The 16,732-nt window shown below is 37.3% G+C and overlaps 1 protein-coding gene across 3 annotated transcripts; it reads right to left on the reverse strand.

Moving 5' to 3' along the window:
• Positions 1 to 406: 406 nt before the first annotated feature.
• On the reverse strand, positions 407 to 13,257 carry CCNL1 (cyclin L1). Of its 3 annotated transcripts, XM_058730309.1 has the most exons (11): positions 12,945 to 13,257; positions 12,572 to 12,646; positions 12,023 to 12,132; positions 6,276 to 6,396; positions 5,130 to 5,194; positions 3,296 to 3,395; positions 3,087 to 3,191; positions 2,852 to 2,993; positions 2,505 to 2,616; positions 2,286 to 2,384; positions 407 to 1,322 (listed from the first exon to the last, which is right to left on the reverse strand). In XM_058730309.1, the coding sequence occupies exons 1-11, from the start codon at positions 13,245 to 13,247 to the stop codon at positions 974 to 976; spliced, it is 1,581 nt and encodes a 526-aa protein (XP_058586292.1). In that variant the 5' UTR covers positions 13,248 to 13,257; the 3' UTR covers positions 407 to 973. The 3 variants fall into 3 exon arrangements, 2 of the variants coding, with proteins under 2 accessions (XP_058586292.1, XP_058586293.1); XR_009261919.1 differs by lacking the exons at positions 407 to 1,322; positions 2,286 to 2,384; positions 2,505 to 2,616; positions 2,852 to 2,993; positions 3,087 to 3,191 and having other exon boundaries at positions 5,075 to 5,194; XM_058730310.1 differs by lacking the exons at positions 407 to 1,322; positions 2,286 to 2,384; positions 2,505 to 2,616; ... (1 more) ...; positions 3,087 to 3,191; positions 3,296 to 3,395 and adding an exon at positions 3,647 to 4,890.
• Between the last annotated feature and the right edge of the window lie 3,475 nt (positions 13,258 to 16,732).

Here is a 16,732-nt window from a genome sequence, read left to right on the forward strand (position 1 = left end):
GTCTAAATTAAAGAAAACCTTTAATGTTTAGCAGTTGGGTCTGATATACCATTATGTTAAAAGTTTTTGACTTTGTTCTAGAGGACAGCTCACTTAAATGGTACCAGAAGCTTAAAGCAAATTTTAAGTACTATATATGTGCAAATAGGTTTCAACTTGAAGACTGGTTTAATGCTACAATAGAACATTTAATATTACATTGTTGCACAACTCCCATTGGTTTTTTTCCAAATATAAAGGCAAAGACTTTTAGAATAGCTCTCAATGCAGGTAAGAACTGCATTTAAGAACCTTGAACTATATATATAGCTGATGGAGAAAAGGTTTTGTCAGAAAATCAGTACAGGCACTTTACTATTAAAATTTTTCTGTTTAATAATTTATTTAAATAAGATATTTGAAGCAGTTTAGAAAAACAAGATTTGTATTTTATTTCCTTGTAAAAATCTTTACACATGCAGACAAACCAGTGTTAAGAAAGTATTCACCATCATTTAAACAAATAACCACTTAAATAGAACAGTGTCTGCAATTTTTATCTGTATAAAAATAAGATACATTTTTACAGAACTCACCTCCAGTTCTTATAGCAATAAACAATACACAACTATAAGTACAATTGAACCTGACCATGGTTTTCAATTAGATACTGCTAGGGCATTTTAATGTGCAAAAAAAACAAAACAAAACAAAAACAAAACAAACAAAACAAAACAAAAACCCTAGAAACAACCAAAAAAACCCCCCAAACAAAAAAGAAACCCACAAAAACTTAAAAACAAAAAACCCCAAAACAAAAAAAAAAAAACATAGTTTCTTTCCAAAAGAAAATGTCCTCAGTGTTTCTAGAGACCTAGAGGGCTTTAAGAAATCAAATCCTAATCAATTTCCTTTTAATGTTTTGATTATGAGTCCATACATCACACTGTAGATAGGCAAAACCAGGAACTGATGCAGGCTCAAAGGAAGAAAGTCAGCGCCTGTGCCTGCCATGTCCTGAGCGACTGCCACCATGGTGCTTGCCTTTATGGGACCTCTCAAAGGAGCGAGATCTTTCACGCCTGTCCCTATGATGTCCCCTTTCATGCCTGTGTTTCTTGGCAGCATCTGAGTGATCCCGAGACTTGCTCTGAGATCGAGAACGAGACTTTTTCCTTTTATGACCATGTCTATTTGAACTTTTTAAATCCTCTCTTGTATGCTTGGCCTTAAGGTGAGGAGAACCATGATTATGATGTCGTCTTGGACTTTCACTGTGACTGCGGGACCTGCTTCTTGATCTTGAGCTGTATGTTCCAGATCGGCTCCGCCTATTATTATAACTTAGACAATAAAAATTTGAGGTTTAGATTCAGTTTCTGCTGGGAACAGATTATTTTGGTGGTGCTTTTAACAGGTTCAAAAAACAATATTGACCTGTAGCAGTACAGGCAGGACAGAAAACTTTCACTAAATTTACCCACCTCTCACCAGCTCCCGCTAACCTGTATTACACAAATCTTTTTTTTTTTTTTTTTAATTTTTTTTTCAACGTTTTTTATTTATTTTTGGGACAGAGAGAGACAGAGCATGAACGGGGGAGGGGCAGAGAGAGAGGGACACACAGAATCGGAAACAGGCTCCAGGCTCCGAGCCATCAGCCCAGAGCCCGACGCGGGGCTCGAACTCACGGACCGCGAGATCGTGACCTGGCTGAAGTCGGACGCTCAACTGACTGCGCCACCCAGGCGCCCCATGTATTACACAAATCTTAAATGTACCACATGTCTACATTCCAAAGAGAGAATTAGTAATTTTTGCAAAGTGTCCTAGATAGCTATGCTTTTTATTGAGTATCTCACACATGTTCAAAAGAGCCATTGAACAGACACAAGCAGCTAGCATTTTAATTACAAAGCCAGGGAAGATTCTTTGGCTCTGGTCAATTTGATTACTGGTTAATTAACAGTTAATAAAATATTAATATTCTCGAATTAAACTTAAACAAAAAGACTGTTTTCACATTAGACAGGATATTATAGCCTTCCATAGCACTTTGTGGCCAGCCCCTACACTTCTTCAAAAAATGGGCAAAACCAGAACAGAATGTTAAGTTACACTACCACAAAACGAAAAAGCCGTGTATAGGCAGGGCAGATTTCCAAACTCACTTCTCATAATTTAGCTCATGTTAAAAAGACTAAATCTAGCCTAACTGTGAAAACATCCAACTATGTTCAATTTTCTTAAAACTCAGGAACGTTACTCCAAATAAGACTGCTTTCTCTATGAGAATATTTACTTACTGTCTTCTTGGAGTATGTGATCTAGAACGTGATCGTGTTCTTGACCTTGATCGACTTGCACTCCTGCTGTTTCTACTTCTCTTGCTGTCTTTTCTTACACTTAAAAAACAAACAAAAAAAAACCCCCACACCATTATTTCAGATACGTGTTTAGTGTGTTAGAAATTAAACACATAAAAGAGTCCTTAGACTAGTTTTCTAATTCAAATATACTCTCACCCATTATAAGGGCTTTTGGAAGCCTGTTGTCTGTCCTCAGGTTCTTTCTTGACTGTCTTCACATTAACAGAGATTGGTGACTTCTCTTCAGCTTTCACTTCTCTTGGTGATGCTTAAAAACAACACAAAGACATGTTATCTATTGGATTTAACAGAGGGCCAAAAAGTTGTTTCTAAATGAAACTCAAGAGCACCATGCTTTCAAGTATTTGTCTATCATAAGAGAAAATGGTAACAGCTTCTTGCTTGCTAACATCATTGTTTCTATGCCACTGTTATACGCTAAAGCTTTCTAATAACTGCACATCTTCAGTGCCCAAATCATTTCAATTTTGAATATATCTTACATGGTTTGGAGGCTGGGGAAAATCCACCAAGGGTTGAAAGGGCTGGAGTTCCATCGGGATTCAATCCCTTTGCTTTTAATTTGGCTTCTTGTAAGGCTACTTTTCTTTTCTCTACTTCTTTTTCCAACAATTCATAGTTTGGCTGGTGGAAGAAAATGAAGTTAGTAGTTCTCCCTTATACTAGTTTAGACTCAACACTTAAAAAGTATTAACACAAACATAAGTAAACAGCTACCTTTTTTCTGGTATAAAGCCTAAGCGTTTCTATGCAAATTTCCTGGATTTCCTCTTCTGTAGTACCAAAAAGAAGAAACCAATGGGGACGAGTTGGTAATGGAATCTAAACCATAAAAACAGAATGGTTTAGGACAAATTTCAGTTTTTATTAGAACTGCTAACTCTTGTGATGTATCCTATAGCAGACTACAGGCTATATATACCTACCTGAAGAGCTCTAGCTGCAAGGTAGATGCAAGCACATGCTATAGTCTCTGGCTGGAACCGAACAAATACATTGGTTCGAAGACTGTCATTCATATAATTCCTGAAAAATATTTCAACCATAAGCTTTGTACATAAACAAACCAGTCCTTCCGAGGCTTACATAAAATTGGAGACTCAATCTACTTTATTCTTTTTTCTTCTCTTATTTATATTCATATCCTCATATTCTAGCATACAACAACTCTTAACTCAAAAATCAGTAAGAGATAAGAATTTAACACTGGAACCATTCTTCACCTTTCCTAGATGTGACTAAAGTCCTTTAAAATAATTCCACATCATCCCAAATAGTACTTCTGTAGTTTTTATTTCTATGAAAAGCAATGCTTTGAAAGTCAATTTTCACATATCTAATTTCAGAAATGATAAACCACTCCAACAGTACTTCAAGCCATTAATTATTGACCATCTCTCCTTTATCCACAATGAAAAGCAGTGTCAACCAAGTTCTTTCAAAAACTCAAAATACTGTAACAGGGGTAAAAAGGCATTTTCAGTAAGCACTCACCAAATTGTATTAAGAAAACTAAGCTACTTCAGAAAATCTAGGTAGGGAAGTGAAGAGCAGTAAATATACAGAATAGCCTTGTTTACATACCTTTTTTGTGACTAAGTACAAACAAAAGCAATAAACTACTTCAGTTAATAAAGTGCTGGACTTTTTTATTAGTGAACCCTCCCCACAATATCCCTAAAGTATTAAAGAAATTTCACAAATTGTTTAAAAGGTTAAACTATTTTAAAAGGTTAGACTATTTCTTAAAAATCCTTATCCATGAAAACTGCTTAAATGTTCTATAGAGCATATATTAAAAATGTCATGCATTTTATAAAAGCAATTAGACTTATCTAATATTACTGATATTTAAAGAAGCATGGCAGTCATTTAAGTCCAGAACATGAAAATTACTTAAGTCCTGCACATCATCAACAGTCTTGAGAAAGTAGTTGTAGCTGGACCAAATTCCTTGTTTTACCTTAAAATAAACTAGCCCTCCAAGTCAAACATCTTCATGTCAAAAGTCCAAGTTCTATAGTACTTATGGCAATATTAACATCTCTTTTAAAAATGTAATTCTTTTAGTATTGCCTCAACAGTCCAGCAGCTATAATTCATCCAGAATGGGAATGGTGCCCATTTTAAGCTGCAAGTTGTACTTTCCCCTTTGGTAGACACCATGCTATACATACTAAAAATAGAAATCTAAGTCAAACTCCTAACAAAAAAAATCATTTAATTCATAATGGCTGGACAACAAATCTATCAAAAATGAACTATTCATTTTGATAGTTACAGGTATACATTATATACACAGGCATGTTGAATAGTTACTTCTAGAAGCAAATATACAAATCCTTTTGACACCCCGACAGAACTAGAAGATGCTGCCAGATGGATATGGACCACTTCAGTGAATCTCGGATGAGAGCTTGCACTGGATTGGCTGGAGAGCAGGGCAGCCAATCAGGCCATCCTGAGGTCATGGGCTGAAGTGCAGAGGGCAGAGTTCTATGACTTACCATCATGGACTACCCTTTAATTAAAGAGTAGAAAAAAGAACAAAGTTAAATTGAGTTCTCCATTGAAAGCAATTAGTCAAGCCAAGAAAACAGGAAGCAGAAATAAGCATTATTTACCTTTTGGTTAAAAAACAAAAAAAACAAAAAGCACCAAAACAAACTCCTCTCATTATTTTGGAAAGGGAAAATGAAACTTACTTTATTTCTGCTTCTGTTTTCCTGGCTAGGAAAGAAATGTAAAAAAGCAACTTACCAGGCAGTTTGAACCAGGGTTTGATTACGTTCACATTCTAAGACTTGTAAATACATAACAATGATCTGAAGGACAAGGGAAAAAAACTCAATTTAGCAAATCAGTGGTTCTTTAAGAATACAGAGTTCAATGAATATAAGTAATTGAAATGTTAGGTGCAAGTTTTATCTCTTCTACAACCGCATAGATAATACAGACCAACCTATAACACACAGGCAGTCGGTGTGGGTTATTATGCCACTAGATTCCATAAAAATTAGAAGTATGATCCAAAATTGCACAGGAAAAATGAGCGAAATCAGTTAAAAAAAATACCTAATTTCTCCATGAACACTTTACTATGTGACAGGCACTGTGGTATGAGATTATTTCACTTAATTTCCCAGGGTACAATTCTACATGTCCAAAAATCCTATAGACTGTATGTTTTTAATGCTACACAATGCATATGATATTATGTAATACAGTGGATATTACAATTAAGTAATCAAACAGTATTTCTACAGTGAAGCTTATCACACTAAAGTGTGATAAATAAAAACTACATTATCAACAGTTTCACTACAGTTCAGGTCAAATCTTCCTGGACCTTTATTATCAATCTTTCTAATTTTACAATCTTGAAGATGTAGCATCCGAGGAACAGGGATATTTGCCAAAGTCCAAGAGCTAATGGCAAAGACAAACTTCTCTCACAGATAGTCCTATCCCCAGAGCACCCATATGGTAACCAATGGGCTATTATGATGATCATATGTAAGCTAAGAGATACTGGAGAAATAAATATTCATACAGCAAGCAGCCACTATGCTTTGAACATTTTACTGTGTGACAGCATTCCAGGTACTTTTGCACATGTATATTATTTCCTCTTTGGAATAAGGTTATTTCACAATCTGTTTTCTGGCTAGGGAAACTGGGTTAACCACAGAGGCAAAAACAACTTATCTATGCCCACACGATGAAGGGTGGAGATCTGAACCCAAGTCTTTTTGACTCCTACTTTCTGATAAATTTCAATAACCTGAAGGATGCTTTTTAAAAACCAAGGTTAACTCTCAAAAATAACAATATAAATTCATGTAAGATGCAGTTTTAGAAAGACCCTAATACTTACGAATGTAATCTCTGCACTCTACAACTCACCTTATGGGGATGCTTGACATGAACACAAAATCCCAACTCCTTTAGCACCCTTCTCTCTGCCTTGATAACTTGATTTTTGGTGTTAATGTAGTTCTGATCAAGGATCAGGGGGCTTGGAGTCCTATAGTTTGTAAGAAATAAAATCAAAACTGTTTTGCACATCCAAAAAATTGTATTTGTGGCATCTCCATTTTCCCTTCCAACCAACTATTGGCAACAGAAACCAGCTTTTTAAACTCCTGCAAACAAGTTAAAGCATTAATCTTGTGCTGTCCAAGTTATGCTAATTAAACATACACTTTCTAAACTAGGTTTCTATAGGAACTAACTCAACCCTGTAGTGAAAAATTCATTCTAATACTTACATGTATCCTTTGTTGTTTTTTTCATGATTATCTTTTAGGTGTATATGTATACATAGACTTAAATTGTTGATTTATCATCACAAACCTCATTAGTCTCCACAGATTTTTTCCAGTGACAAAACTAATGTGTTATTGAAAATATTTACTATAAAGACTTCATAAGATTATAATGATTTAATTCATTTTCTAAACTATCAACTCTTGGCTAATTTATGGCCAAAGTATAAAGTGGGGGAAAAAATGGTAGGTAGCTAATTCAGATTCCCCTAAATGGACAATTGCCTAAACAAATTTATTCTAAGAATCCGTCTCTGTTAAAGAAAATCTGAGCACTAAAATTTCAGCTCAATTACATAAATAAAAGATTCAAAACTAGAAGCGATCAATAAAAAACAGGCTTAAATTTGGTCTGAGTTGTAGTTACCAGGCAATACTCTTTAGAATGCAATTTAAAAGAGAAGGGAAGACCATGATGAGGGAATCAGAATACTCAAGGTCTCTGTGCCAGACTAAATTTTGATAGCTTCAAAGGTTATAATGCAGAAAGCTATGTATCAGTGGTTCAATGCTTAGGAAATAGCATTTTCAATTAAAAGACTATCTGATTTAAATTCAAAACTGGTTTCTTACGGAGAACTTGTGGACTTTCATTTCCCATTGTCCTTCGTTTGATGTTTTTAGAGCCAATAAGAAATACATTTTCATTAAGACGTGATTATATGGTGTATATATAGGGAGAGAACATTTAAAAATGTTTCCCCATACTGAATTCATTTCAGCCAAAAGATTCAAGAGTTTTTGCTCTGGCAGAACACATCTGGTTTTAAAAAAAGGTCATTCTGAATATTACCACTCACAACTCATTTTATCATGTACGCCAAATCCAGAAATATGTAAGATTGTATTTTAAATACATCCACTTGAATATTAGAAAACAATCTGAAATGAGCTACATTAACTACCCTGCAGTGACATATTATCTAAACATCTTTTCATTTTCCTTCCTTCATCCCATCTAAAATTACAGCAACAAGAATGCTTATTAGACTATTTCAAATTATTTGATAGTATATGATTTTTATCAAAATACACTAAACAAAAAAGTTGGTAAATCTGACAAGATGGAAACTAGCTTACTTAAATTAACAGTGCTGAAAATGGCCTTCACTCCGTTCGATTCCTATTATAGCTATGAGAAGTGTGAGGAATGAGGCCACCAACTGGACAGGGGACAGACTTCTAATATAAAAATATAACAATGAATCTACCTTATCAGGACAATAGGCTACAAGTTAAATACTCTTTGGGGAAAAAATTAACTTCAGAGCAATCAATGTACACATGAATATATAACCCAAAAACTTAAGGTTTGTAATTTTTCAGGTTTTATCATTATTACAAGAAGCTTGGAAAAAAGTCAAATCCACACCTCCGACTCTCATAACCAGTTATTTGATGGCCCTCCTTCAACAGGTATCAGGACGTAGAATATCCCCAGTTTTATAGTGGCCTGCCACTAACTCTTTACTCCCTGCAATTCAGACTGTAAACCGCACCATTAAAATCCTAAAAATAAATTTATAAAAGTAGTTTTGTTTCATTTCCCCCTATTTTATGTTGATCAAACTAATCTATACCTCTTACTAAGCTTGCTTTAACAGCTGCCTTCAAATTCTGTTAAAACTCACTTTTCCTGCAATTAACCAACTACACACTTGTCTCAATAATGGCTATTATCTGATCCCCAAATCAGGCTTATTCATTAATTGAATTAAATGAATTAATTCATTAAATGAATTGTTACTTTCCATCTATTCTGCCACAATCTTTACTTTCCTTTTTTCGTATGTCAAAGTCCCAACACCAAAACCAATTAAGGAAACCAAACCCATTATTTAGTGTAATTCAACTATATACTCAAATTCTTGCTTAGGCCTTCTACTAGTGGTTTTGGAAGGTAACTTTGTAGATATATAATCTGACATTTTCATTTTGTTAAAAACTGGTTTTAAATCAAGAAAGGCTCAATGAGCATGTAATTTACAACTACCGTAAAAGGATTATTTTGTATCAGAATTTGTATCAGAAATAGAAAAATGTTTCCATAAGTCAGCAATAAGAAAAGATTAAAGGAAACTGTCTAAGCAGGTGGTTTCCTTACTTACAGTAACAATTTATCAATTAGTACTGTCTGGCAGCAAGCACATAAAGTTGAATTGAAGCTTGCTAGAATTTCTTCATCTTGAATTAAGTAAACTTTCCTTTCCAGTAAGTTTCAGGAGGTGACATTCTAAATCTCTTAAAAAAAAAAAATTACCTATTCAGAGGAAAAATAATTTTCATCATCAACAAACTAAACTCTACCTCCCCTGCTTTTTTATCAGATTTTTAAAATTAAATTTACATGAAAAGAAAAATTTTCAAATTTTAGTCTTAATAGGAAATCTTGGGCTTTGGTCACTGGAAGTTTATTTCGTCTCTGAGAATAACAATTTTTCCTTTAGCATGATTTAGCTGAAATACGACTTAACAAAAAAAAAAGAAAAAAAATTCAAACAGGATATCCAAACATGGTTAGTCTCACTTGTGTGGTACAAGCACCTAGAAAATTTGGACTTAGTTCTTCGAGAGACTACACTAAAATGAGATTTAGTTTATGAGGAGCCAGATTGTTGTTCAATATACAGAAAGTTGTAACGCCTACTCCAAGGGAATATTCCTCCTCTAGCAGTGTTTAAGCCAGCTGAAGGCCACTACCTTTACAACCACCGAAATAAACTGAGGGAGGTTGGACTAAATGACAAGACCACTTAAGACTTCCAGTTCTTGTCTATGATCTATATACCTGCTGAAAATACCACACCATATTCACCAATGAATGGTTGCATCAGTCTGAATATTTGTCTTTAGGCAAGCATTCAGGTATACATGTGGGCTCCTTAAAATTACAGAAAATGCTTAATTGTCTGCAAATATGCTGCATCTCAAAAACAAATTAAAATCGGAAACTAATGAAATGAAAAAGCAATTTTCTCTTTCAATTCAGCCATTTATTCTGACCTTAGGAGGCAATTATGAAACTACAGAAAAATTGAAGGGGGGAGGGAGAAATAATCCAGGACAGGGCTTGGGCATTGATACTTTCTAAAAGCTCCTCTGGTGATTCTAATGTGTAACCAGGACTGAAAAACAATGACCTAAAGGCTACAAAAATGATGCGTCCTCTGTCATTACCAAGATCAGACTACAACTTAAAGCTATGCATAAACCAGATTAAAACAGCATCATTAAACTGATATACTATTTATCTAACTAAAATGGAATACCAACAATACTTTCTAATGGCACTACTCTAGATAAAAACACACCAAGCTATAGTTTCTAATAACTTGGACAGCAAAGACAAAAGCTTATAACAAGAAACAGGAGTTTTTCTAAATGGTTCACCAGTGGCCAACCTGTTAGTCCCCGATTCCAGTGACCTATTCTCAGAGCACTGGCTTCTCCTTGGGGATTTTCGATACTTCACTCACTGTTGCCATGACGACAGCTTCATCTCTATGTACCACTCCACATCACCCAGGCTTTGGTAAATGTAGCTGGTCGCTGTATAGTCGGTTGCAAGGGAAAAAAGAGTTGAAGTTAATAACATATACAAGTTATGTGTCTGAGTAAACTTGTAATATGCATAGAAACACTTTTACATCCTGCTTTAAAAAAAAGGCTTCCATGCAATTAACTCCTTTTAAATTTCATGCTATAATCAGACTTGTAAGATTGAGACAAAGTCAATTTCTCTGTAATAATGACCAAAAACACACTATTATATCAGGCGCAACAGTCAGGTGAGATGTTTTAAATTCCAAAGTTTGTATAGTTAAGAAGACCTACTCTGACCTCAAGGAAGAATACTCTAAGTCTCATAGAAAAAGTTCAAAGTAGATAATCATTGTTAAGTTACAATACAACAGTTGGCTCAATGGTTCAAAGAATACAGACCGAAAACTCCTTTAGGCAAACACTGAATCCTCGGATTAAAAGCCTTTTAATTACTGTCAATTTGTTTTAAACACCTTGAAGAATCCACTAAATATCTAAAAACAAATTTTAGCTCAGACCACACTAAATACCAATTTGAAATCTTCCCAATTTCCAGGGATTCCTCACCAAGAAGCTAAAGGATAGTTTAAAATAAAATATTAGTCTGTCCCTGGACGTGGTTAGGGTAAATGAGAAAAGATGGAGGAAAAAAGAACGTAAGAAAACTGAAAAAATGCTGTGGAAACTATCTGGGTAGCAACGGCTCAGACTTTATCTGGGTAGCAATGGCTCAGACTTTCTAACTAAAGGTTACTTTACTAGGTCTCTGGATAGTTCCATTACTGACAACTTATAGATTCAGCCAATAAAGCCCACGCATGTAGGATACTAATTTGGCACTGACACCCAACCCCAACAACTTAAAATCCTTTTAAAACTAACTTCCTTTCAAACTCAGTACAAGTTTATCTAACATCACCACAATTTCTTAAGAAGTGAACACAGAACTAATCTATGCCAAGTGTATCCTTCTGCAGGATGTACTAGAAGTCACCTCTAGATGCAGGAAGCCTGCAACTAAAACTTTTTGCACTGCCTCTCACGAACCCATAGGTCCACACAAAGTGTTGTCACGTAGCCACAAAATCTCCAAGACACTATTTGGTTTCTATTTTCTTCTTACAAGATCAAATAAAAACGGTCCTTATCTAAATGTAACCCAATAGTTATTTCTCTACCCCACTCACTGATACTTTATCTGACCAAAACAAAATACCTGTGTAATCCCTTTGACTTCAAACTTCAACCTTTATCCTGCAGTCCTTTCAGATCCGGTATTATGCGATATATCGTAGTTCAATGTTGAGAAGTATTCTAACAAAAGCCAACCTCAATTGATAAAGAATTAACTGGGACTTCGCGTAGAAAAACATGATCTACACAAAACTTTGCCACAATATTAACTTGAACTGCAGTGTTTACACTTCCAACCTTCAGTCTTCCAAGAGGGGAGGGAGGAAAATAACTTACAGAATACACTCACACTTGAGCCAAACGTATTCCCTTTCTTGTTTAATCTTAAACCACAGGACTGGCTTCACAGCACTGTTAGGATTGTCCATAAATGCAACTGCCTCTACAAACTTTAGATAGCTGGTTAATTGTGTTTTTTTTTTTTCAAATTAATTTAAGTATTAGTTAGCTCCTATGTGAATTTTAACACCTAAATTAAAGCCGGTTTTCCTTTGCATCAGTTTTGAGAAGAAAGAATGTTTTGAGTTGATGATTGGTGCACAATGCAGTAGCAGCAAGAAACACTGTGTTCAATAATGCCAATCTTACCTTTTTCCTCTTAACTGGCGTAGGTGGTGAAATACATTAATCACATCTCTTATTCTTCTAGGTGCTTCTTCAATTTTTGATGCAAGATTAATACAAGCCATGGCAACAATCTGAAAGAACCCATAATCCAATAAAAAAATTGTTAGACTACAACACTATCAAATAGGAAAGCCTCTTTCAAAGTCTAAACAACTTATTCTGATGGGAGAATTTCAGGACACAACTGGACTTTTGGTGAAATAGAGTACGATGCACATTTCTACTCCCCATAGGCATACCAGATACGCTGGTACTATGCTTTTTTTTTTATGCTAACTAATCTTAATTGAATTTGATTGAAAATTGTGATTTTTGATGACAGCACATGGGCTCAAGAGAAGCTTTATAGTTTTAAAACACATTCCAAAAGTCTACTTCTCGTGGGTGAGAACTAGGTACAAAGGCCTAAACTAACCACTCCCTTTTTAGAAAAGCTGGGTGGAGACACTACCCCCTCCTCCTCGTTTCCGGATGAAGAAATCCCTTTTCACCCGCCCCCGCAGCTCTTACCTCGAAACTGTGTTTGACGAAAGACTTGGAGTAGAAAAAACGATGAAACAACACCTGCCCCGTTGCCATCGCCACCTGCAGACAAGAGAGAAGAACGGAAGCGCAGGGGTCAGGCGGGCCCGCACCAGGCGCCGCCGCCATTTTGTGCCGCCGCTCTCTCCCCCTCCCCCTCCCGCCGCGAACTGTTCGCTGCTGGGTCCTCCTTTCGCCTCGGCGCCCTCCCACCCTCGACACGCCCGGGAGCCGGCTGGGACCTGTGGCTGGAGAGCCCGAGGAGGCATCCCCACCCTGCCGAGACACACTGGTACCGGGATGCAGCGGAAGGGACAGCGGGGAGAAGCGCGCTGGGCCGGCCCGGGGCCGAAGCACTGACCTGCGGCAACCGGAGGAGAATGCCGGCGGCTTGGATGAGCTCGCAGCCCAGGATGCGCAAGTCGGTCTCGCTGGGCAGGTCGAGCCCGTCCTGCATAGACGGGGTAGGGGAGAGCCGCTCCTCCGGAATCAGCGAGTGGTCGATGGTGAGCGAAACTTCCGAGTACAGGCGGTCGCCGATCAGGATCCCTCCCGTCGTAGTCGTCGTCGTGGTCGTCGTCCCGGAGCTAGAGCCGCCCGCACTCGGGGCGGCCGACGAGGCGGCGGCGGCAGCGGTCGCGGTCGGGTGAGGCCCGGACGCCATAGTCTCAGCGAGCTGCACGCACGCCCAACGCAGCCGGAACCCGGAGCGAGACTAACCAGCGTCCTCGGCGCGACGGATATTCCCGTGACCGCCTGATTCTGGGCCGCTTCACGCAGCGTGCGCTTCCGCCCTGACGTCACCACGCCCGGCTGGTGCGCGCCAACTAGTCCCTTCAGGCCTCGCCTAGGCCTGCGCCGCCGGCGAGCAGAGGCCGGAGTGAGGAGTTGCCGCCTTTGTCACCTGATGACCTCTCTGCTGGGGCCACGGAGTGGTCCAGGAGGTCGTCTGTTTAGCTAAAAACAGGTCTCAGTCGCCGCGTTTTTAATATTATTAGCCACGAGAATAATAAGGGAGCTTTATCCCCAAGTTAGAGTTGGCAGAATTTTGCTATGATCTCTGCGCGATTTCGGTAATTTGTCAAGGACCTGCGTCTCTCTGCTTCTGTCTCGCCCTCCTAACTTTTAGCATTTGCACGGCGCAGAGTCAGCGTGTACCAGAGGAGTTTAGGGCCGACCTTTGCCCTCATTGGCGGGTAGGAGCGGTTACTGTGATGTGGTGTGCAGACTAATTTGTGATTTAAAGTGATCCGCGAGGAATGTGGAGAGGACTGCCTTACAGTATTTTTAGAAAACACTAATGTGAACTACATTGGTTGCCCGAAAAAGCTCTACGATGAGCATGTAATTCCCCCTGGTATCCAAGTAAGACTAAGGCTTCGTAACGGCAAGGAGAGCGGCTGCTTTCGCCTGTTAGCTTCTGAAACTCTGGCCTGAGCCAGTGACAGGGCCCCCGTAATCTGGAAAATCCCTAGTTTCCAAAAATAGGGCGAGAACTTTACAGAGATAATTTGATTATGTCCAGGGGTCAATGTATCCATGTTGGTTACTACAATTAGGCAGAATGAAAGAAATAAATCTCATTTGTGTTTCTTCTGGAATTTTAGCTAGCGATTCCTGAAATTTCCTCATGTTTGAAGTAAAAACAGTGATACTGATAGGAACAGGTAGAGTCTGGAGTTGGGAGTAAATGAGTAGATCTTGGTTTATTCCAACTATCTTCTTATCCCACACTTGAACCTCTGATATGTTAGGCTAGGGATGAGAAATCCCATTATCTTTCTATTCATAGCTCGGGTTTAAGGCTTACTCTGTTAAATTGTGAAAAGTGCATTGAAACTTGGATCTTTAGAACAAAGGAAGTTTGAATACATTTCAGTATTTGTCAGTGATATCATTAAAGCAAAACATATTCAGAAACTTCATCTTTAAAAAAGCATTACATCGATTTTATTTGGTAAATCCTTATATGAATAGTTCTGAACCCTGGCTGTGAATTAGAATCTTCTGAGTTTTGAAAACATATTGATGCTTGAGCCTTACCTTCAGCCTTGCCAACCTTATAGAGGTTGATGTAATTAATTTAGGGTGGGCTCAGCCAGTGTTTGGATTTTGCCTATCCTCCAATGTTCAGCCAGGGCTAAGAAATACTACTCCAATGGAGTGTAATTCAGGTGCTGGCTAAAGCACTTAAACTCTCTGATTTTAACTTTTTTTTTTTTTTTTTTTTTTTTTAGTGTTTATTTATTTTTGAGAGAGAGATAGCTGGAGCGGAGCAGATAAAAAGGGGACAAAATCCAGAGTGGGTTCCATGCTGACAGCAGCAAGCCTGATATGGGGCTTGAACTCACGAATCATGTGACTTGAGCCAAAGTCAGAAGCTTAACTGAGGAGCCACCCAGGCACCCCTCCTTGACCTTTCTGACTAGTCTGCTTCCAGGGAAACTTCTCTAGCCAATATTCAGAAGTCATTTAAAAATAATATTAATAAACTTTGAAATCTTTAAAAACTATTTAATGATATGCTGTTTTTTCTGGTTCTGATAACCTACTATGGTTATTAAGATAGTGTTTTGGAAGTTTGGATGAATGATACATGGAACTCTGCTATTTTTGCAACTTTTTGTGAGTTTTCAATTATTTCAAACTAAAAAAAAAGGCTAATTGGTAACATGATTCATTGAAACATAAAGTTTCAGTGAAATCACCACCTGTATAATGACTTGAGAGTAATATAATTTATTTTTAAGATATTTCTTAATGGAAATTTATTCCTCTTTAGAGGGTCTTCCACCATACCTCTCCAATATGCTGCCAATAAACTGACTTGTTGATGTCTTGATATATTTTATAATATATTTTTACTCTCTAGATCCATGATTTTTAAAAACTCACAAGCGTAGGAGGGAGTTATGGGAGGAGATGGGGTTCCTTTTCTATTCCTGATATCTTATCCCGGTAGACCTCTCTGCTCCCCACCTCCTTCCTGTGTCTGACATTCATTTCCAGAAGAGCAGAAACACCCAGATCATTCCACACTTGGGCCTATTTCCCACTTCCTCGAACTGTACCCCCAAATTATGTCCAATAGAGAGTATTTTCACTGTTCATCCCTTTAGCATCAAAAAAGATGGTAGAGGAGGTGGGCCAACATTTTATTTGCTTAGCATTAATTCATCAAACTGATGTTGTTTTTAATTTTAATTTTTTTAAAAATCCATGACTAATCCATAGGATGGAAAGCAATAGGTCTAGTGGTTCTGCTCCACAAGGTTGTCTAAGGATAGGGGTTAAAAAAAATTATGATTATCCTTTTCAGGGTCAAATTCTAGATAAATCATAGTTTAGAAAATTGTTATGTTATTTCTAAATTATTTTGAAGAAAGTTTGTTTTTCCATATACCTACTTCCAAAACATAAACGTTAAAATGTAGAAAGACTAAGACCTATTCAGAGTTATAAAGGTTCTAGACCTGGGACTAGTAAAGCATATGTTTTAACTGTATGAAAGCATTAGTAGAAGTGTATTCAGGCAAGTGAGAGAGTTCCATTAGGAAGGTACATGATTGAGTTTTTTGTCACGCAAAAGAAAAATGGAATGGTATATCTGTAATTTTGTATATTCTTTCAACAAACAGAGGTCCTGCTAGTAGACCTGGAGTTCACCATGTGTAAAAGAAAATCCGTGATAAAGTTTCAGTTTTTATTGTTTTAAGCCTTGCAGCCTTCGTATGATGACTCAAGAGACCAGTGGAATTATGAGTGGCCTTCCTATAACTACTGAAGAATCATATTCTTGATGCTTTGATCAGTTCTCATTCCATTAAACACTGTAGCCTTTCTGGGGAACATGTTTTTCATATTATTTAAACTTCCAGGTTCTTTAATCCTAAAATCATAATTGATAAAATTTATTAATTTCTTCAGCAATCAGTTATTCACCAGTAGACCACCAGAGTTTAATAACACTGTAATTTAGGCTAAGGGCAAATGAAGTGTAAGTCCCCATCAGAAGAAGCTACACTCTTAATAAAGGGAATGATACACACAAAGCTAAATGTTAAGGTGACCAGTAAGTGCAAAAGCAGGCAGAGAAAGGATAAGTCATTATGGTAAATGTGACCAGGAGAAGTTATAACCTTAAGAAGT

Source organism: Neofelis nebulosa, chromosome 5 (genome assembly GCF_028018385.1).
Source record: "Neofelis nebulosa isolate mNeoNeb1 chromosome 5, mNeoNeb1.pri, whole genome shotgun sequence".
Classification (NCBI taxonomy): Eukaryota; Metazoa; Chordata; class Mammalia; order Carnivora; family Felidae; genus Neofelis; species Neofelis nebulosa.